The following is a 24,625-nucleotide window of genomic DNA, read 5'->3' as shown; positions in this document are numbered from 1 at the left end:
ATAAAATTATATATATATGTATGTTTAATGTTATTAGATTTAAGCTATTTATACTAAACACCTGTCTTTTCTTGCTATAATCTATAGTCATTCTAAAATAAAAAAAGTATAATTTATATTTTTTCTTATTTCTGTATGTAGGTTAACATGGTCAGTAAAATTGACAAATCTCATACAGTTATGGTAGAGAAAATAATGGACAAAGTATAAAGTTTCACAAAAAATGAGCATTTGAAATGTTTTCAGAAAGTTTTAAAGATTACTCAAATAATATTTGAGATTTTTGGAACAAATAATAGTTTTTAATCATAAAATGAAAATCACATCACACTCAGACTAGTAATTAAATGGACTTGTTATTTACTTAACTAAATTCTTTAGTAAAAATACCCCATTAAAAACTGTTTTCCGCATGGAAAACTTGCAATCTTTACCAAATGTCTACCAAATTTTGTGAAGGTACACATACTGCATCAAAAGTTACAGGATATATACTTATTTTGGGTATATTATACTGAACCTATTTTGAAAGGGTTAAAATAATTTCAAACAGGTACTTACTCTGAAACACAGCTTTCCATGTTGATTTGTTCTTTTGCTTTCAGTAATCAAGTAACTAAAGTTCTTAATATCCTTAAAACAATGCAGAACATTCATCAACTTACACAGAATTAATCCTCTACTTGTCTTTCGACATACATCAAAACTTACTTACATTTTATTTTTCAGTATTAATTCTAGACTTCATAACTGCAGGCCTGACAGCAAACCATATTTCTGCTTGTTGTGGGAAGGCATGTATTTCAGAGATAAGTACCCATACAAAATTCATTTTACTTTCAAAAATGAAATATTCAAATAAGGTAGAGTCACCTCCTAATATCTGATAACCAGAATACCCAAACTGAAAAGGAGACAAGAACTGGAGAGAGTTAATATTAAATCAAAATTGTAGGTTATAAAACAGGAATGTATTAACCTGGATCACACCAAAGATGTAGCCAAGCAGAATCTGAATACAATCCGGAACCAGAAATATGCAAATAACTGCAATTAAGAAATAATGAGTAAAGCAGAACAGTCTTATATAAAACCTGGACCTAAGAACACTAAGAAGAAACACATTCTCTTCAATAAAATGCCTCTTCACTCTTGATGTCCATTGGCTCATACAAAAAAGTTAGTTAGTTAGGGTATTCATCTGTGGAGCCAAAGCGGTGAGAACACAAACAGTAGCATAAAGAGGTATGAGGAAACTATGTTTTGTACCTGTAAAGAATAGTTCTAAGAACAATAGATCAGTCAAAAACTAAGTGAGTATATTACTAAGACTTAGCAACTTTCATCTACATCATTGGTATCTGTTTTTTCTCCATCACATACAGATTTTTCACAAAAGATCACATGTATCTTTACATAAGTGAATCACTTTCATTGAAATTAGGCCACATTTCGTGATGCTTAAAGTACTGACAACTACTGATTATAAATTTCTTTAGACCAATCATGATGTGAGTCTTATCAATCATCCTAGAATTCATGAGAAACACAACGCCAGTATATAAACAGTTAACAGGTCACATGATATGTAATTTCTGGATAATGTTTGTTTATACATACACTTTTACATTGTTTTTGTATTATTTAGTTGTTGCTATGGCAACAAGAGGTTAGTTAATGACCCAAACATATGCTGTTATATGTGTGGAAAATTAGGACTCGTATTAGCAAGTTGTCTTTGAATGAACAGTTCGAAAGGGTAATGAAAAAGTTGAAAGAAACGCATGGATTGCCTTTCAAGATGGTCATATGGTGAGAGATTTGGACCTTTCAAAAGCTTCTTCATAGGTTTTGAAGTCCAGGCTTTGGGCTAAGAACTTATTTTCTCCAAAGAAATCATTTTACCAGTGAAGAAATCTTGAAAAAGAATTTATACCATACACAAGAAGGTTCACTAACTTATTGTTACAATACTGCAGTCTATGAAACAAGTGAGTGGCAATAGTTCATTGATTCTTTCAAGTGTTCTCCTTCACAATGATAACATATATGCATTTGTTACTACTGCTTATTCAGTTCACTTGAAGGAAATGTATTGAAACCTTGAACTTCTGAATAAGGTCAAATACAAAGAACATGGTTGGTTACTCTGAGGACACTTAAAAGTCCTTGGTATGTTGTTGGGTCAACAATCTGGTTGTATGAAGTTCCATGTTTTTTGCATAACTGGAACAGCAGAGCATGAAAATCAGCACTGAATAAAGAAGCAATGGCTACACAGAGTCAGTGTGATACCAGGGTAAAAAAAACACTGAACATGAGAGTTTGGTTAATATAAAGAAAATCCTATTACTTCCACTTAACATAAAACTGGGCTTGATGAAGCATTTTGTAAAGGCCTTAGATAAAGATGGCAACTATTTCAGGTATCCATGTGGACAATTCCCAGTTCTTTCACAAGTTAAACATAAAAGATTGAATTTTTATTGGGTTTCAGATTAGCAAACTGACTTTGGATGAATGGTTCAAAAGGAAAATAAGGAAAATTGAAAAAGAAGCATGGATTTCCTTTGAAGATGTTATTGACAAATTTTAGGGCACAATAAGGATCCAAATTATGAGAATATTATCAATAACATCCTTTATAAATTCAAAGTGTTGGGTTATAATATGAGCTTGAAAGTTAATTTATTGCACTCTCATATTGACTATTTCCCTGAAATTCTTGAAAATGTCAGAAAAGAACAAGTGGAAAGATTTCATCAAGACATCAGGGACATTAAGAGGAGGTATCAGGGAAGGTGGAACATCAAGATGATGGCTGATTACCACTGGTCATTGAAATGAGATACTCCAGATGCAATACATAAAAAGAGACCACAATATGTAGTTTTGAGACACACACACAAAAATTGGGATAAATGTTCATTTGACATCAGTATTCTTTGTTTTCTTCAGTTTGTCTGTATTTTTGTTAATAAACATTATAATAAAAAATGTTCAATGTGGTAAATGAAATAATTTGATCTATGCCAGTTTTCTTTATTTGTAAAAAATCCTTATGTGACATAAAAAATCAACATTATTTTTGAAATATGCACAGCTGAATCATGGGAAATCCATTATTAAAACCAAAACAAATCTTACAAAGTTTAAATTTGCAGGTCTGTGTTATTGATATGTGAAAAATAAAAAATCAGAAACAAGCAACAAGCTGCAAATGTCTTAGCAGTACTACTCTATATAAATGTAGAATTTCCTAAGCTTCTTATCAAGCAAAAACTTGCTAACCTCAGATTCCAATATCTGTTATTAGGGGTGTTGGGCATTATAGAAATGCCATGTTGCCAAATGGTTAAACTCTTTCAATGCAAGTTTGGCTTGATCAGTTTAACTGACCATTTGACTTCTTTGTTCTCATTTAAAGTCTTTATAGATCTAATGCTTCTAGCTTTTAATAATAGTGTGTATATCTTCACAAAATTTGTCAGTCTTTCAGTTAGCATTATAAGTCTTTCACATGTAAAAACCTAAGTCTTTTAATGAAATATTTTTAATAAACTAGAAAAAAATATTTGTTGACAAATATATTGAGTATCTGTTTTGAATAGTCTATATGCAAATTAATTTTCATGTTGAAAATTAAAATATTTTCATCATCTCAAAAAAAAAACACTTTATATTTCATTTGTTATTTCTTCTACCCTCACTCCAAACAGGATCCCTCAATTTGATTAATGCATAACTACAAAAAAGAAAAAAAATCAAAATAGATCTAAATTATCCGTTGTTTTTTCTTTCTAGAATGACTTCAAATTGTAATATGAAACTACATTTTTTTATCCTATGTAGCTTTTAGCTCGTAACAGTATAATCTTATAATTAAAACATATTGCCCTTTGAACTGTGTCTAACTACTGTCTGTGCCGTATGAAGTTGTCAATCATTTAGGGCATGTTCAGCTCACCTTACACTATTGAAATGCATTGCCTATGTGCTGCTCTTATGTGTGCCCCATGAATCATTTTTATTAATATTTATTTTATCTAATCTAACCTAAAAATATCCCTTTTTTACATTGTAGTTATTTTTATGATAATAAATAATGAATAAACAAGAAATAACTTACTTACCCAATCTTCTTTTTCTTACTGTCAATTATACATAAGCCTATAAATCTTATACTAACGGTAGTGATGCATTAACCCTATCATAACAGCTCCCAGGTCAAAGGCCATGTCATCACATTTTTTGACTTGCATTCACAATTTTATTGAACTACTATTTTATGAATTTATCTCCTTGAGTTTGGTATCAAACTATAAATTATAATTCAGAATTTTGTATTATACATCATTTAATTTAAAAGCAAATATTAAACAAACACACGTAAACATCATTTTTTGTGAGTTATTTAGTACGTTGAATGCAGCATTGGTTCAAATTAGATGTTTGTCAAATTACAAAGTCGATAGTTTCATATGAATTGGAAATTCAAATTACCAATATTGACAAGCTAGAATATACAATGAAAACCTTTCATCTTTTCTATTCACTATATTTAGTGAATCAAACACAGTTGTCCCTCACTCTTCTCTTTCCTTATATATACACTCAGAATATCCCTTCAGTGATTTCCTCAGCCATTTTCAAATATAACAGCATTCTTTCTTTCTTTTGAGACAAACCTTTGTACTGGTAAGTTGAGCCTTTTGTCTGTTTGAAATTTTGTATATTTTTTTTAGATACAAATACAGCTTAGTCATAAAACTTGATAAATTATTATGGAATTCTATGGTATCAATGAAGTAATTTACGAGTTTCTGGTTATTCAAATGCGTGTGTGTATGTGTGTGAAATTTCTTAAGACATAGCAAATATGACTTGCAGCAACATGGACAAAGGCCATAACTAAAAGAGACAATTGTTTGCTTTGTATACTGTTCTGTTTAAAGACAAATAAGTTTAAGAACTTGTTTGTAAATAGTAATAGTCTATGTACAAATACAATTTATAATAATTGAAATGTGACTGTATATTACCATATACTAGTCCCTAAAACACAAGATAGGTCACTTTTATATTACTGGATACGATAATGGAGTGCAAGTGCACCCTGTCATTGTAACTTCTCTATTGTTAGTGAAGCATGGCTGAAAGGTAAATATAATAAATCTATATTAATGTATATGTTATGAGATTAAAGCTATTTAGTCTAAACATTTATGTTTTATAATTTGTAGTCATTCTAGAATGAAAAAGGTATAACTTATATTCATTTCCTAATTTCATATGGTGGTTATAAGGTCAGTCAAACTGACTGAACCCATAATAAGATTTTTTTTTCTTATGTAAGAAACTGTTGATAGAACTAGCTGAACGTAAGGATTTTGCATCTGAAATTTGAAAATTTTCTGATGCATAAAAGTATTTTCAATCTTAAAATGAAAATTACTTTGCATGTTGGACAGGAAAATATACAAAAATAAAAAAGCATGAGAAAAACATTGCTTAACAAACCTTGAAACCTAATTTAAAAAAAAATCTGATATTTTGCCTATTAAAGCAGTATTATGTTTATTAATAATATGCCAAATTTCATGAACATATCCTTACTGATTTAAAAGTAATAGCATGAAAACTATAACAAGCACAAAATGGTTATGAGGCAAGTTCCAGGGACCGAGTCCATGCTGAAAGGGTTTAACAACATTTATTTAATTAAATAATGTACCAAAACATATAGACTAATAACACACAAGAAGCAGACATCTTCCCCTAACTCTCAAAATGTTTCTGGCTTTCTAACTATGCAACAAGAGCTGTTACAAATTCATCCAAACTAGTCTCAATCTTTCCCATGGTAATGAAGCTTGTACTCTGTTCAGAACACAACATCACACAATATGTCATTTAATAGATAGAAACCTTCAATTTATATTGGTTATAGATAATATATAATTAAATATAAAAGAGAACCATTAATAATACCTGAAAGAGAGGATGTGACATAAGCGTAACAGGAAGGGTCTGATTTTCTATTTATAGCTCTGTAACCAAACAAAATCTAAGGTTATACAAATTATGGTTTGTCTGAGCCATGACGATTGTATAATGAATAACTTACATTTAATTTTGTACTTTTTCAAGGGTAGGCAGATAAAATAGAGAAAAGAATATGATCAGAGAAAATGTGTCACGTGTCACACCAGAGGGAAATTCAGTATTTTTTTTATACTGCCTTATAAAATTAATAACTTAAAACTTATATACTATTAAAATATGGATTATTAAATAAGATTTTATACTACATTAACTGGTATAACATAAACAAAAAGTAATTCAACAAAATTGTGAATATAAGACACTAAAACTTTTATGTCATGCACAGTAGAGGATACCTGTGATGAAAGGGTTAATTCACCAGATTTTTTACTATCACTTGGTAATATGAGTTACATCTAATTATTTGTATGTTTCATTCTCCCAAAAAGAGATTCATGGCTGTCTGGAGAAGTCACCCTTTTTAACTGCAGAGCTCATTTACATCCTGAAATATGGAATAACACATGTGGCAGGTGGGAAAGTGGAGAATTCTGAATAAAATGATGCATGTTCTACACTATATTAATTATCTGTTTACAGCACAGGAGTAACTCCACAAGATAAGCTATTAAAGGGTAAGTCTACATGATTTGAAAATAATGATTTATCCAAACCATTTCCTTGATTAAAAATTTATAAAAATCAATGTATTTGCTTTTAGTATTCTACTGATAAATTTGAAGAAACAAAAGATACTGGGTGAATACTAACACATTCAAAACTCCATATGAAACAGTACTGCAATGTTAAATAGACTGAAATCAAACCATTTACTGGATAAACTGAAATTTATCGAGTATTAACCTTAAAATAATGCAAATTAACACTAGAATATTATAAGTTGAAAATGCAATCTTATAACATAACATCTAACCCAAAGCATAACTTTGGGAGGAAAAGGGGAAGGATACTCATTGGTTAAATGCTGAGAATAGAATGAGTTTTTACTTTTTGTATAATAAAGGATATTTTCCTAATTAAAAGCCAGTTACATGATCTTCAATGCTAATCTAATATTGATTACTACGTATATGGGATAAAGTATTGTTACAGTCTTCCTTCTTTAATTAAAACTGTATAGTTTCAATGTACTTAAAAGAAATCAGTTCTAACAATAAAATAAAGAATAAGTAATTTCTTTCATTTGTTCCTCATCTCAATTACTTACTACACATTTTAATTTGATCAGGTTTTATTTAATGATTTGTTGATGTAGATAAAAATATTGAATTTCATAAACACATAATTTCAGATTTTTTATAACAACTTACATAACACTTCGATGAACTTTACTCATAGATGAAAATTTGTGTTTATGTTGACTAGGATCTTGGAGGAACTTGTTGATTTTTTCTTCAATCTGTTAAAATATTTCAAAAAATATGATAAAAGTTAAATACAAAGTGAAGTTATAAACAAACTCTGTATGTTAAATTTTATATTATAAATAACAAACTTATACATTACATTATTAAAAATTAAGCTATATGCTTTTGTTGAGAGTTAAACCCAATGTAAACTTCCTTAGAAAACATATGGTGTAATCCTTCCTTAACTCTCTATTGTAGGTCTTTAGTATTTCATAAGATTTATAACTCCTAGATGTTAAATTTTAAACACAGATTTCAAATACATGATATGATGTAATAAAATTTTTTACACCTTTTTAAACAAAAACTTATGATTTACAATATAATACAAAACCATTATTTAGAATAATTATATACAATAACATTACAAGTTTGATGATAAAAGAATATCATCAGTTTCAAACATTCACTGTTTTCAAACTATTTTGGCTAGAAATTAAGCTTCAAACTTTTTTCTAATTTACACATTTTGGACTTCATTTTTTCTACTGACAAGTTCTCTGCACAAATGAGAAACTTAATGATTTCCAACATCTTAATAAAAATTTCAACATGATAACAAAAATCAGTGAGTGGGGCTACAATTTCAATTTCTTTATCCCAAACAAATCTTTAAAAAAGAAGGTTTTAAACCTTAACGTTTTAGTTATAATTTCGTTTTGGAGGAAATTTGTAGGGATATATCAAATAAGTTTTCAAACTTGATATTTCAAATTTTCTCTAAGTTATAATTAGAATGACTGGCCTGAAAAGAGTTCATAACCTCAGAAAGTAAATAAAAGTATCAATGGAAATTATATTGCTGAAAAACACATTTTACATAAAACATGTACATAAAGTGTCACAAAATGATAGATAATCATTAATTCCATACTTCAAAGCACAAGAAAATAAAAAGTAGCAAAACATTTTCACTCATCAAGTTCACAATTCAACTACAAAAATATCTAAACCATGCTGAATGTAGCTCTTTGTACTCATATATCCAACTCAATGCTTTTCAATATCTTTACAGACTGGCAAAACCTTTGTAAAAAGTAGACTAAGCCAGTAGTGTTGTTTCCAAATGTAGTTTATTTAAGAAGCTTTGAAGTGAAAATTATGAGGCTTATCTATTTTACCATGAATTATGAAGGAAAAACACCTACAAGTTGTTTTTTTATTTTTTTACAAAGTGTTTCTATGGACCAATGCAGTGCCATCCTATGTATAACTGGTTTCAAACCATTTTTCTATCCAATACATATATAACCTTCCTGCAGTAAGTGGACCAAACCTATATATTAGGTTGAGGAATAATTCGTGAGCGTTTTTAAATAATTTAATTCAAGCATTACATGCAAGACTATACAATACTTCAATGCATGGACACATTACACCCAAAACATTTATTATGATACTTTATTTCATGTAATACTTAGGTATATAGTATGCATTGTTTTAAATGAAATTGCAAGAAATTAAATGCGAAAAGCAGATGGTGTCGAAAATGCTCAATTTTGTCCACTTGACATTCCATTTAATGAGCTGAAAATGAAAGCAAAAATTAAAGACATATGAAAATCAAACACACCATCTATTAGAGCAAAAAATTATTTACCAAATGACATGAAATATTTTGCGAAAGCGTTTCATTTATGAATATATTTTTTAACTTGAAAAAACGCTCACGAATTATTCCTCAACCCAATAGAATAATACAAATGAAGGATCATTTTTTTCTTAATCAATAAATCACTCATAAACAGAAGTATTTTTGTCTAAGAAAATATACAAATAATTAAAAATCATCACAGAGCTTTTCTTATATCCATACCAAGAAAACATTTCCTGAAAAAATAAATATTGTTTTAATAAACATTATTCTAATCTTAGCATGAGTTCTTCACTGTGATTTGTCAAGAGTACATCACATGGTGTGACACATTATCAATACTTCCTTCATAAACCTGTGAACAGATCCACAGACTACTTCCTAGCTGTCAAAGTGATCTTCATGCTTGCATGATGTTGCAACAGAACTTTGCAGATAACAATTTTTAGCAGAACAGTGAAAACATGCTAATTCATTCAGGACAAATTACAATTTGCTCAAATCAATAAAATATGTGCAGACATATCTAATAGTTTAAAGTCTCAGTTACTCCCATATGAAAAGGTAGAGACTTTGGTTGTAGAAAATGACAATAAGAGTACTATATACATTATAAAAGGAGACATAAGTGTATTTAAACAATACTACACTGCATGGAGGGTGACTGAATGATAGTGTTAGAAATCTCACCATCATTCCAGGTAAATTTCACAGAAGTTAGACATGTTTATACATGTGAAGTTAGAATCCTTTTTTGGAATCAGATATTCAGTAATAAATTTAGTGAATCAATGTAGCCCAATCCTTGATTGATTAATTATTTTTCATACAGATATTATAATCATCTACAAAATGGGCCTATGCCCTACATAACCATGTTACCAGCAGTGACATGTACAGATGAATAGACCTGCAAGTTGAGATTTTCATACAACTTAAAACAAGTCTTCAAGTCTTTTGAAGCAGATGTTGGCCACTATCATTCCCTTGAGCAAAAAATGATCTGTTGCCCTCTTCATTACACAACATTCGTACAATGAAAGACTGAGATTATAAATACAGTCTGTCACACTTACATCTTTTCTGAATTTTGCCAACTTTGCTTTTTCTGCTGCTTGATGCTTTTCATACTGTTCTTTTTGTTCTGAAATATATCAACATCCATTAAACTTATTTCTTATCAGTTTTCTTATTTTTGCCACTAAATTCCTAAATACAACTAACATTCCAATCATTTTCAGTACCCTAAAAATACTTTAATGTAAAACAATGCAAGTGTATACTTTCATAAAACAGTAACAATTTTTCCAGTTTTTTATTTTTCAAAAAAATTAAAAAATATTTTATTTCTGTTTCAATACTCAAGAATCCAAACTGTTTAAGTACTATTTTTAAAAATTTCAAAAAAACTTCCAAAATAAGTTACAAACATCCACAGTTTACACTGTCATTCAACAAACCAATAAACTTAAAAAAGTAAATATAAATATGGTAACAACATTTTGCATCCAATACTATTTCCCTAATCACACAAAGAAGCTTTGAAAATCTGACCAATATAGCTTCAGAATTAAATGCACATCCTTTCACAAACTAAATATACAATGTTGACACCTTTACCTCAACTACATTGATTATACGTCATATCTGTTGTAAGACTTGAAATGCACAAGATCTATAATGACTTGGTAGTAAACATTCTGATTATAATTACAACTGATAAGTGAATTTTATCTTAATATCGTGGACAGATGTTTAAGCCCAGCTTAAAAATATTTTTCTTTGCTATAATCCTCAACTAACTTAAAATAAGGGTGAGTATGTAGGAAGATGATTTTTTTTTCAAATTGGTTTGCAAATAATATTTTGGAAATACTACTGGTTCCATTATTACCTGAAACACAATGTAGTAAACAATGAATACAGTTATCACCAAAATGTATTCTATGAAGAGAATTAAGAGAATATGAAATCTTTTCCAACACACACTTGCTAATTAGTATCAACCTCAATTAATGAAGTTGAACCAACTGTTGCCAACAATTTTACAGTTTGTTCTCTCAGTTCATGTCATCTGCCAAGTAAATCTATAATTACTTCTCTTGGCATTGATAAGTTTCCAATCACAAATTATTCGTTTTTATCCAAATCCTGAAAACTGCAATATTTTTTGGAGATAGATACAATGAGCAGGCTTGCATTTACTACGTTACTGATGTATGCACATCAATAGTAAATTCTCCCCTACTGGATCATGTATTTATTAGTCTAGCATAAAGGCTCTGGGGACAAGATAAGACATGTTGTCAAACCTTAACGCTTTGGTTGGTTGATTGGCATTTTTTGATGCAAAGCAACTAGGCTATCTGTACCAAATAACCAGTTAAAAAAAAGCATAAAAGTAAAATCATTATAAAATGTAAACATGAATTGAGGTAAAAAAAACAAATAAAGTTCAAAAAGAAGGTAAAAACTTAAATAGAAGTAAAATGACCAATGGCCTTTTAAAAGTTAAAAAGAGAAGTAAATTGAATAATATCACTATCGCCAATGACACGGGTGAATTTGTGGAAAAAAACATGTTTAAAATGGTGCCATTGTTCAAAGTCATAAAAACAACATGATAGTAAACTGTGAGCTATGAATCAGTCCCAGAATAAAAAAAAAAAGGTAAAAACTGTGAGTAATGCATGGCCCAGCCACGACAATTTTCTTCTTACAAAACAAAGATGGCTAAAGAGCAACAGAAGGTTTGATCTGGAAAAGCTTGTGATCACATTGTTCACTCAAAATTTATTGTCAACTGATGCAGAGCTGAGCCTTCAATACATCCCAGGACCTTACTCCATATATGGGACAGGCATGGCAAAGATAGCACCAGAGCAAAGAGATGGTATAAATAGCACAAATTGTGTACTGCATAGTATCTACATGATCCAGGGCAAGAGAAATTGCATACAGCTCAGCAGTGAACACAGAAACTGTAGAGGGGATCCTGTGATCAACTACTGAGTCACAATAAACCCTGGTAGACCCAACAGTCACTTGATTTAGAACCATCCACATAAACAGGAACAGAAGAATGGTTTGAAAGATGTTTGGCAAATAAAAGATGATACTTTAAATCAGGAGTAACCACTTTGTCAGATGGTTAAAAAAAAAAGTCACTGGTGGGGATAGTAATATGCCATGATAGGATGGATTGACCAATAGAGACAGCAACATCATTCAATAACAGACACAATTCAGACAGTTGTGCTAAAACAAGAAGGCTAAGAGAATAGGTGGCAGAATGGGAGAAAAAAAAAGTAGGTAAACAGCCATATGAGTAGAGGTCTCACAAAATTCTATACTTTGATGTAGTATCATAAGCCTTCTCAAGGTCAAAGAACATCAAAACAAAATATTGTTACTTTACAGAGGCTTCCCTGGTTGATGTTTTAAGTGAAAGCAGATAGTCCACAATGGCGTGCTGTCATTGAAACCCACACTGGATTGGCAAAAGAAGGTTGTTTTATTTGAGGAATCACACAAGACAAGCATTAATCATTCTCTCTATGACTTTACAGAGACAGCTCAGAAAAGCAATTGGATGATAGTTAGAAGGATTCTTTCCCATGCTTAAAGAAAGGGAGGAGAATAGCCCAGTGCCAAGCATCAGGAAAAAATACTATCTTGCCAAATCTGGTTAAAAACAACCAGAAGAATAGGAAGAGAGGTATAAGAGAGATGGTGCAATATCTCACAGTGAAGATCATCAGGTCTGACTGATGTCCTGCCATACTCATAAAGAGTAAGTACAAATTCTATCAGTGTAAATAGGGGATTATAGTCATAGGGGTAACAAGCACAAAAGAAAGGAGGAAGTCACTCTACCCAAGAAGGCAGAGGGAGAAACAGAAGCGCTAGATGCACAAGAAAAACTCTTGCCAAGAGTACTGATGATGCTCCAGGTATCAGCAAATTCTTGACCATCAAAGAGCAAGATTGAAAGGGGATGGAAAATATACTGCTCAATGACCTTAATTTTGTTTCATACAATTTTTTTGGAACTGGTGGTAGAAGAGACTAATTATGAACTTAATACAAGATTCCTTCTTGCTTTGACATCTTACCTACTGAGCATGGGCATGGGTCCACTAAAAAGCAATGCAGTTTGAAAGCATGTGATACCTACCAAAAGGTATCTCACGCCCATTTTTAAGCCTTCTGTGCATTTCAGACAAGATTCCACCACAGACAAGGATACTGTGAAAAATGTGTCAAGGTTTTAGGAACAGACTGTGCAAATACCTGAACAATATTGTCAGTCATTACTACAGTGCTGTCATCTATTAATAGCATACAAATGACAGCAAGATCAAGTTCGATGACACCAATAACAAATGGACAGTTGGCCTGGTCCAACTTCCACTGAGGCATGTGGATCAGGTGGCATCAGCCATGGCCAGTTTCCCTCAAAATGATGGGAAAATTATCAGTGCCCCACGAGTCACTGTCAACCCTCAAAGAAAAGTGAGAGAAAAGTAAAGTGAAGCAGCTGGAGAGATCAGTAGAAGTAAAAGACTAACTTGGTGAATGAAAATAAGTGTAAGAACCAGTATCAAAGATAGAAAGGTTGTGATCTGAAAGCAAACATTCTACAGAATAATCCCTCCCATCAATATCAGCACCATTCAAGAAAGGATTATGTCCATTAAAAAAGGAAATGACAACTGTTCAATGAGAGCATCAAGGTCTGAATGATCATAGGTCTATTTAAGATACAGGAGGAAAGAACAAATAACAATGGTATGACCCAAGGAAATACGGATGGCTAATCCCTCCAAGGGTGTATCAAGTGACAAAGACAGGGCTAGCATGTACTGGTCGACCAGCAGTGCCACTCCTCTGTGCACTTGTCCATCACACAACCTGCCATTCCAGTACAAAGAAAACTGTGAAAAGGTGACTGTTTCAACAGGTTATGGGAATGTTTCCTGTAAGAATGATAAGAATCAATCAAAGCCTTATTTTATCCACATAAGAATTAAAAATCTTTACAGTTACACTGTATCAAAATGTCCATTTTTACTTAGGTGGAAGAGACCTGGGCAGAGAATCCTTCTGTTTCTGATCACGCCATTTTTTTTTAGTAGAAGAAGGTCTATTGACCTCCATGGATCCTGTTCTGGGTCATATGAACAGGTTTCTGTTGATGGACTAAGAGTGTGAAACAAATAATTGTTCTGCATCTTGGGTACAATGAAGATGGACCTGAGCAGATGCCAGAACCCAGAACCACGGAAAGTGGATCCAATGACCCACTGGAAGGAATGGCAGGAATAAAGATAGGAGCAGACATTTACTCCTCAACTCTTTTAACCATGGAGGGCAAAAGACTCTTCACATGGTTAGGGAACAACTCTGTCAGAGGCATGGAAAAGATTAATCTGCACTCCCACTGTTGCAGTAGAACACAGTGCAGCAACACATGTCTGAGATAGAGAGGGGACAATAACATCATTTAAACATGTTATGTAGGAGGATGTGTGACAATCTATAAGTATATTCATTAAAATAGTTTAAACTGAACTAACATGTGTTTGGAGGGGGGCTTAAAAAAATAAAGAAACTGACAGGGTAACTTGTGGAATAATAATGAATTTGGAAAACAAGCTTCAGGTTATAAAAAGTTACATAATTCATTTTTAAGAAGATTGTTAACTTTAAAAAGAAAAATAGTAGAATCAAGAATAAACTTACTTGCTCTTAAACTAATGTTAAAGAGTATTAAGAATGAAATAGAAAAAATCAGGGCTCTGATTGAAATGGAAGACAATAGTGTACTGCGAGTTACTAAAACATGGAGAGATTTGAAGAATATTCATAATTAGTTATTTCACAGTGAGACTCTAACAGGGAAACAAAATTTTTCCTTGTATAAAGAATCTGCAGCCTATTAGGACTGAAGGAATAAAAAATATTATAGTCAATATGTTGAAACTGTATAGATTATAATAAAGTCAGTCTTTAACTGGCATTTCTTGGTATACAGAAGTCTTATGAGATTTTGGAAAAAAAGGACAATGGCTCCTCTATTTATTTTTTATATAGTATATCTTTTTATTTGTTTTCTACTTTTTTTAAAAGACATCCTGAAAGTTTGTTTGTTTGCAATTTCAGGTTTGTTTATTTCAAAGTGAGAATCTAATAAGGAAGGTAATTTGGTAATTATAGCTTGTATTTTTCAAGATGAGAAGTTACATATTGTTGCAAAAATATGGTACTTTATTGCATAAAATTAGTTTCTTTTTAGAAAGAAATACTTCTATTTCAATAAAATAATTGTGAAATACACTTTTGAGTCAAATACAAGAGACTAAACATTTTCAAAAAATGATTGTAAAATACAAAAAATATACTTTTTCAAAAGAAAAGAAATTTTGTCTGAACACAAAAACATATGACTATTCAATTCACACAAAGAACTTAAATTAATTGCCCACAATTGAAACATGGTTCAAAAAAAATTTCTTGAATATTTATACAAATTACGAAATTTTGATGGTCAATTTCATTATTACAAAATTCAATTGAAGTCATACTTTCACAAAGTATGCATCTGGCCCAGCATGGCCAAGTGTGTTAAGGAGATCGATTCGTCATCCGAGGGTCGTGGGTTCAAATCTCGGTCGCATCAAACATGCTCACTATTTTAGCTGCGGGGGCATTATAATGAAACAGTCGATCCCACTATTCGTTGGTAAAGAAGTAGCCCAAGAGTTGGCAGTGTGTGGTGATGACTAGCTGCCTTCCCTCTAGTCTTACACCCCTAAATTAGGGACGGCTAGTGCAGATAGCACTCAAATAGCTTTACGCGAAATTCAAAATAAACACACAAGTATGCATCTCATGCTTTATCAGAATAATGCCAAATTTTTGCAAAATTATGTATTTATGAATAGGAATAAAACATCAAAAGTTAGTTTGTTTCAAAGCAAGAGTCAGTAATCATAGAGATTGGACATTGTCTTGGATCCATCATTTCTCATGCCTGATCAAACAGAAGGGGTAACTGAAATATTTTCTACTAATTTTGGAGATACTACTAATAACAGTATGCTTTAAACACATTTACTGGGATTGCTTGAAGTCAAAATAACATGGGAGGCAAACTTCTTGAAATAATTGAAGTTGGATTATACCAAATGATCAGAAAACAAACTCTTGAAAGTCCAGTTTTATAGTTACTGCTAATGACAAATAAGAATGAGATTACAAGAGTTAATGCACTGGAACATTTGAGAGGATGCACTCACATTATTAGGTTCAATGTCTTGCTACACGTTGAGATTAAAAGAAATAGGATATTATTTCTCACCTTCAGGTAAGCTAATTTTGGGCTCATGGAAAGATATTCATCATTACTAGATTAGGACAATGACTTAAAACTTGATGTAGGACAGGTGAGATTTTTTTAAAAAATAAAATGGCTTTAATACAAGATACACATATTCCTAAAAAAAGGAACAGAAAACAAAAGCTCAAATCAAGGATATATTTATCACACCATAACTGGCATAAGCAGTAAGTTTAAACTGGCATACAAGTTGGAATACTTTTAGGACTGCAAAAGGCTAGAGACGTGATTAAAATGGAAATGGGGAAACCTTGAAAGGCTTATGATAAATAGCTATTTCATGATGCTACTCAATTAAATACTGACGAAACTTTTCATTTTATTAGAGCATAGGTAAAGGAGGTATAATATGCAGAAGAAACAAAAGGCACTGTGTCCTTTTGGACACTTTTAAACTAGTTTTAGTTTTACTTTTATGTATACACTATACAATAAACTAAGTCAAGGCTTAAGGTAACGTAACCTGAGCCGACAAAAAGGCCTTTACTGATTTAGTACTGAACAGTGTGGGTAAGGATTTATATTTTCCTCAATAAGTTACACTGAACACCACATAATACTATAAATATATAGTACTTACTTTTAATAAGCTTCTTTTGTGTATCATTTACTGGCGGTGGTTTATCCATGGAACTTAAAATCGAACCTAAAAGGTCAGCCATTTTTTTTTAAAACTTCCCAACCTCCAACTAAGTAGGTTGTAGCTAAGTTTATGAACGCTAATATTATGATATTATCAGTAGAACGTTTTCATGATATAATGAAAAATACAATTCCATTTGAAATAAATATTTATTCTGAAGATTTAGATCTTTATAATGTTTCAAGGACTTTTTTCCAATTACTAATTTTTTTATTAATCTTCCAATACTAGACGATACACTCCAAACTCAACAGAAGTCCAAGCGTTTATACTATTACAAGCTAAACACACACACATATACATATTTTTTTATTATTGTAAATTCTGGTAATTTGTATGTTAGCTAGAGGGCGAACTACGTTAAAATCAAGTTATCCACGAATATTTTAGAATATCAATAAATAAGATATTTTGCAAAATATCTAGAACAAGGACTGAACTATAAATACAGATGAAGAGGGATACTACTATCCCTGTACACCCAAGCTGAGAAAGAGAAATACCTTTCCTCAAAACTAAATATCTGCCATGGTTTGTTTGATTTTATAAATACGGGCGAGCCAGTATGTGACAATGGGGTAGGTATGTGCAGTTGTTAAAAAATAAGGCTCTGTTTTCAATGTTTAAAGACCAGTACATGGCTGACATACGATGAAGAAATTCTTTGAAATGGCGAATAGCGATACAGCGTACAACTGCACAAAAACAGTGAATTTTCGGTTGATAATGTCACTGTCATTAAATCAATTCATCCCAATTCATATTGAATGTCAACCTGAGATTTATGCATAGATAAGGATTTTGTTCAAAACGCGTGTATAAATTTAGATTTGCAGACTATATCGAATTGCATGGCAAGTAGATTGAGGCACTGAACGAGAGAATTACACACCAAGCAAATATACCAAGTTCTGTACGAAGCATTTCAACCAGGAATGAAGTCCCGACGGTACTCAATGACATTAAATATCGAAACTTATTTTGAAGGTTATACTACAGGAGCTTATTTAAGGTGCCTTGTCATTTTTTATGTTAACATGTTTTTCTCTTTTTTGAAATCAGGTAAATTTCACCTCTATATTTGTTTTTAGAATTTTACCTCTAATTTCAACCGTGACCTCTAGGAGGCACTCAAATGTCGCAAGTTCCAATAGCTAAAAGGGTTGTTGTGTTAAGAATGTCTGATTGCTTTGCTCATCTTCAAAAAGTTGTGAAGTCAAGAATGTCCCCCAAGAAAAGGCAACCAATAATTTCAACAACTGGCTAAGAAATTGTGAGCGGTAACATTGAGTAAGGAACGGCACAATATATGATTTAGAATATATAGTGATGATTTTATAGAACAAATTCCATTATGATGTGATAAACTTTACGTTTTAAACAACATTGAAAATTCTGTCCTTTCCGATGCGAAAAAAATAAAAGTGAAGAAATTGTAAAACACTTCAGAATCCTAACAATCAGTTCTGCGAAGAAAGGTGTTTTCAATGATAGTAGAAAAAATTTGCCGTTTTGATTTTTACTGCAAATTTACCAGTTGAAAAAAATCAATAGAAAGTGTCAGGAAATTTGATTTAGATTCCAAGTTTAAAAAACTTTCAGATTCTCTGAAGGAAATAACACATTCTTAGACTCTTCAATATCCATTCGTTTGGATTCCCTCCTTTTGCAAATCCTGAACTCTCTCCTGCAGTCAGGTGATGAAGAGCAAGATAAAGAGTTGAGGTCGAAAACTTTTGTAGAATGTAAAAGTTAACCATCTCTATAATATAAAGTTTTTGATTTAGCTGCGATAATGTGGTAAAATTACAATCATATCATTCTACTTGATTTCGTTCTAATATACAGATCTAAGCAGGCTGAAGCAGTATCTTCGGAGCATTATGCAGAACCTGTTGCCTGTGAGAATACTTCAAATGATGAACCTTCCACTTCAAAAACGGAAACTTTATTTTGATGACTTAGAAACACATGGCACGATATCATCTCAGAATGCTGTGAATTGCTTTCAGAATGCTTATTTTGTCATTATGGATAAAAACCTAAATAATTAGAAATTTGAGACAGAAAAAAAAAGTCTACATCTTTCAGAGTAAAGCCAATAATTTCTAAGCATTAGTTTCTCATCTTCCGGAAAGAAATATTATCTTGGATGAGGCATGGTTTGTTTCAAACATTTTATTATCCATTATTCCTGAATAACCATCACATTGTGACATTGTTAAAACGTGGTTTGAGCATTCTGTTACTCAATAGCTTGTACACGTCCTCTTCGACCCTATCCATGCGCTAAAGTTTATTTGAAATGTATTTGCGAGTCGTTGAACCATTTTCGACAGTGAGATTCATTTTATTAGTTGGGAACATACCAAGTTCCTATCTCAGTTTCAATATGATTAGATTCCACGCTTCTAATAAATGAATACGATACCACATTGAGTAGGAAGGTGTGTGTTTTTATTTTATCAAAGCCACATCGGGCTATCTCTTGTGTCTACCGAGGTAAGTCGAACTCTTAATTTTAGCATTGTAAATCCGTAGACGTAACGATGTACCATTGGGTGACAGAGTAGGAAGGAAATAAAATGATAGTTAACTTGACAACCCAAGCATTGAGTTGAAGTATCACAAAACATTTGTCATTTTTCAGACAATATCCTGAACATTGGGAAACATTTATAGGCTTCCAGGGTACAGAATGCGCTGTGATACATTTGATATTCCAGCAGCCGAAATGTGTTAGCAACAAAACTTAACGGAAGCATTAACTCCACTGATAAGTAAGCTGTGTTTTGTAACATTTTAGAAGCCAAGAATTATTTAGCTTTTCTTTGAGAATTTACAAGAGAACAACTGATGATTCAACATAGGATAACATTTGATTATGTGGATTTTTATTGACGCTGAAAACATTTCGTCATATATATGAAAGTTTTTATGATGGTGTGTCACCTTTCCTTAAATACCTTCTGATATAGAAGTTAAGTTGAGACCACGTGGAAGTGTTCTTCAATTCTTTAAGTAGTCGTTGTGCACTTAATAACAACCCCATTGATAAGCATTTTGGAAGTACTTGTAAATTTCTGCTTCTAAGAAATAAAAAAGAGAGGTCTAGTCAATACTAACAGTGTGAAGAAAACTCGGACTTCTGTCTTCTATGCATCTAATACCAGCCAAGTTACACCAAAAATGATAATGCAATATAAGGAAAGAACTACTGATGACATAACCTATTTTGATGGGCCTGGCATGGCCAGGTGAGTTAAGGTGTGCGACTCGTAATCTGAGGGTCGCAGGTTCGCATCCCCGTCGCGCCAAACATGCTCGCCCTTTCAGCCGTGGGGGCGTTATAATGTTACGGTCAATCCCGCTATTCGTTGGTAAAAGAGTAGCCCAAGAGGTGGCAGTGGGTGGTGCTGATTAGCTGCCTTCCCTCTAGTCTTACACTACTGAATTAGGGACGGCTAGCACAGATAGCCCTCGAGTAGCTTTGTGCGAAATTCAAAAACAAACACACAAACCTATATTGACCACGACTACTGCAAGCCATTATATTTTGAGAATCTTTATGTGCGGAAGATGTTGTTCCTTACATAGTAGGCTTTGTGGTTCACGTGTAAGACAAATTATGAAATCATACTCTGAGTTTTCAACTGGTGGGCTTATCAAGGATGCGACAGTTGTTATTTGCCTACTTAATTTAATTTAATCAAAATTACAGTGCCTTAAATATTCTGGGAACCTTTTCAATAAAAGAAATGTTGCATATTTGATTGTGTACCGGGTGCTAAAAAAGACACCTTGAAATTTAGTAAAGAAGATTTATAAACAAGGATTTGATGAAATGCCATAAGGAAACTGTATTCTTTCACTTATAAAACTCACTGTAAAGGAATATGTAAATACAAAGCTTCATCACGCAGCGGAAAATGTTAGGCTTGTGAGCAGTATCTTGAATATCACTGAATTTCTCATGCATCAATTACTTATGTTTCAGTTTGGTTTGGTATGTTAAGGCAAGATTTACATTTTAAAATATTTTATAAATACAAAGTTTTATGTAATCTCCCATAATGACAGTTTTTCCTTACTTATACCTGTACCACTGATGATTTGTTTGTAGGTACAGCTTCGTGGGGGAATTCAGACACTGTCTCAATATGACTTTACAGTTTGAGCTCTGATGTTTGTTTCAAAAGCTGCACCTCTTGTCGCGTTTGGAAAGCCCCCCAGCGGCTCAGCGGACTAACAACTTTAGAAATCTAGCAATCAGATGATAAACTTTCTTAGCCCATAACAAAATAATTCATAATAACATTATCTCCCGTTTCTCAATCCGTGAACAACTGCACGTTAAACTATTTTTTTAGTTTGATTTTAAAAAGCATTTCATTTGTGAGGTTGTCATGGAAATTGCATCTTTTGTTCTGTGCATGAGAAGTTTTGCTGAGAAAAACAGAGCCAGTGTTCTGAATTAATAGATATTTTATAAGTGCTTTTTGACATAACATGAAAAAATGACAGCAGTTTGCTAGGGGTTAAAGTCCCAACCTATTCTGGAAAAGCATTAGAAAATTACAGGAATAGGTAGGGCGTGATTTGTCGAGAATTTTGCTGAGTTTGAAATGTTGAAGGCTGTGCGAAGGGAGAGTTACATATTGTAAAGAATGAGTAACTTTAAGTGACGGTCATCAGTTCAACCACATCAAATCGTCACCAACATTGTTCACTGCTTCTCAGTTGTCATATTTCCTCAATTTCTCTTTTCCTTATTAGGTAGCTCCCCTGAAAGTTCTTTGATAATAGACAGTATGTGGAGATTGTTCTTCGGCTCGGACATTTACTTGCGTCATCACCTTTGTTGAAAATAAACTCTTTTGACCTCATTTCTGTTTACTTTTTAGGTCAAGATTGTTCCTCATGAACACATCTACGCGACCTTGTACTTGTAGCTTCGAAATAGATTTTTCTAACTTTTTACAGAGTTCACCCCTCACAATAGTTCAGCGATAATTCTACAAGATTACGATATTAAAATTTGGGTTTTGATACTCGTGGTGAGCAGAGTATAGACAGTTCATTGTGCTTAATCAGGAGCGTATTCAGGATTTTACAATCAAGTTAGAGACTCCCCATATTATTGTGCTACACCGTGGATAAAGTTGGATACCATATAATATTGGCATTATGAATCTAAACAGAGATTCGGATCACCATGCCTTAATATTTCAGCCCATAGATCTACATCATCGTGCCAGAATATACTCTATCAGTAAAACAGAGAAGATCATTCGCCAGAAATTAGCCATTATTTATTTTTCTAAATCTCTGAGGGGGCGCTCGCCAAACTTTATGGTGGATACGTCATTGCTTAAATAAAATTAAACCATACCAAACCAGAGTTATGAACAAAGGGCATACGCATTTTTGAAGTAGCGTATTCTCAATGACATTTCGTTAGAAGAGCTGATGCCCAGAAGTCAAGATTCCAAAGCTATCGCTCCCACTAACCCTATAAAAGTCACCACATCTTCGCAAGTACTTACCATTTCTGGATTTCCCTCCATTATTAAAGTCGTCATAAAATAAGAAGTAATTTGATAAATATGCAAAAATACCTAGATTTAACTAGTTAAGAGCAGTCTATTAAACACGTCTTGCTTAATTAATAACATTAACTTCTGATTGCAGTAAACTACGCACTGAAAAGAAGCTAAAAATGTACTTGGCCTTTAATATTGATAATTTACTACTTAAAAAAAATTAACATATATGTTCATTTATTGTAAAGCACAGAGCTACAAAATAAGTTATTTGTGCTTTGATCACCAAGAGTATTGAAACCCATTTTTGCATTGTAAACCGTCAGATTTTCCGTTGAGTTACTAGGGAGAGGACAAATTTAAAGTACATTGTTTCATTATTTGGGTAACATTGCTGTTTAGTTTATTTGTAATTAAGCACAAAGCTACACGAGGGCTATCTGCGCTAGCAATTCCTAATTTAGCAGTGTAAGACTAGAGGGAAAGTAGCTAGTCATTAACACCTACTCTTGGGTTACTCTTTTATCAATTAATAGTGGAATTAACAGTCACATTATAACACACCTCCACGGCTGAAAGGTCGAGCTTTACTATTGTGTATTTGTACGTGGTGAGGGTGCTACCAAGAGAAGGTTCCTTTTTGCAGTTTACCTCTGAGATCTGGATGTCCCCCCATATGTTAACCATGTGTGATGACACGTGAAGGGGAGGAGAGGATCTTGGTGGTTAAGGAGTCCTATTCCAACCCACCACTTTAGCCTTGAAATCCTGTAGAAGGGTGCCTCTTTCCCGGGTCAATCAACTAGTCGTGTTGGGTTAGGGTCTACTGAGTACGATGTTGAACGTTCACAAAGGGTGTTGTGAATATTATATCTGATGCTGGTGTTGGGCATTACTGCAGTATCCTTGTACTGTACACCTCACAGGACTACATAGTGGGTGGGGTCTGCAGGCACTGAAACTTCTATTTTCCGTTATGAGCACCCCAAATTTTCTAAAAAATAAAACCATAAAAAACAGCCAATTGGTAAACAACTATGTTTTGAAGACTCTGAATAGCAGTCTCTACCACCTTTATCTAATTTTTTCATTCTGAATTCTTTGTCAGATAAACTTTTAGGGCAAATGTTTCCTTTTTTAATTTAGAAGGGATTAGAGGGGCCTGCTGGCTCTCCAAAGTCAGCCAAGAAGTTATGTTCTAGTGGCATCTTAGTGGAAACATCTACCCCAAAATACAGTGAACTCTCCTTGAATTCAAAAACTATTGTGGTTACTCTCTATGTTACTTTGAATTCCTCATTAGGAGTTACTGTTGAGAAGAATTTGGAGAATATCTGTGAGTTTGAACACCTCACTGTTTTCTCCAACCAAGGAGTTTCTGCAGTGCAATGTGTCTCCACTTGTAAAGGAGGAATTATGATGCCTACCAATGTTCTTATTTTGATACTTCCATTGCCACACCCACCTGCCACATTCAAGACAGGTTATCTGAATTTTAAGGTACAGCCATATATTCTTAACCCTCTCAGGTGTTTCCAGAGTCAGTAGTTTTGCTCATTTGAAGGCACCTTGTCCTGATTCTGTGACGTGTGCTAGCTTTTTTAAATGCAATTCTATTCTATCTTTTGTATAAGAGAGCTTAAATTATACCTTTTGTACATGTTAAACAGTATTGGGTTATATGCTGGAAGATATTCCACTGTCAGATTATTGTAATTTTTAGGCTAACTGAAATATAAATAATTCAGAGGTTACTTAAATACTTGAAAAATATGTGAAATAAAGTATTCATAAAAAATTATATAATGAAGTTCTTATATCAAGTTTATAAATTTGCAAGATTTTTTAAAGTACATATTTTTATATAAAATACTATATTGTAGATTTTTATTATGAAATAAATGCAGCCCAGCATGGCCAGGTGGGTTAAGGCATTCAACTTGTAATCTGAGGGTTGCGGGGTCAAAT

The 24,625-nt window shown here is 32.5% G+C and overlaps 1 protein-coding gene across 1 annotated transcript in view; it reads right to left on the bottom strand.

Moving 5' to 3' along the window:
- The window catches only part of LOC143249427 (sperm-associated antigen 7 homolog), a 44,199-nt gene extending 26,784 nt beyond the window's left edge, over positions 1-17,415 (bottom strand). Inside the window, exons 1-3 of the mRNA XM_076499262.1 lie at positions 17,052-17,415; positions 10,146-10,213; positions 7,377-7,465 (exon numbers count right to left, since the gene is read on the bottom strand). Of these exons, the coding sequence (XP_076355377.1) occupies positions 7,377-7,465; positions 10,146-10,213; positions 17,052-17,133 (239 nt within the window). The 5' untranslated portion in view covers positions 17,134-17,415. The remainder of the gene's footprint in view (positions 1-7,376; positions 7,466-10,145; positions 10,214-17,051) is intronic.
- Between the last annotated feature and the right edge of the window lie 7,210 nt (positions 17,416-24,625).

This window comes from Tachypleus tridentatus, chromosome 4 (genome assembly GCF_004210375.1).
Source record: "Tachypleus tridentatus isolate NWPU-2018 chromosome 4, ASM421037v1, whole genome shotgun sequence".
In the NCBI taxonomy this organism is placed as follows: Eukaryota; Metazoa; Arthropoda; class Merostomata; order Xiphosura; family Limulidae; genus Tachypleus; species Tachypleus tridentatus.
This window is presented reverse-complemented; position numbering and strand designations above follow the sequence as displayed.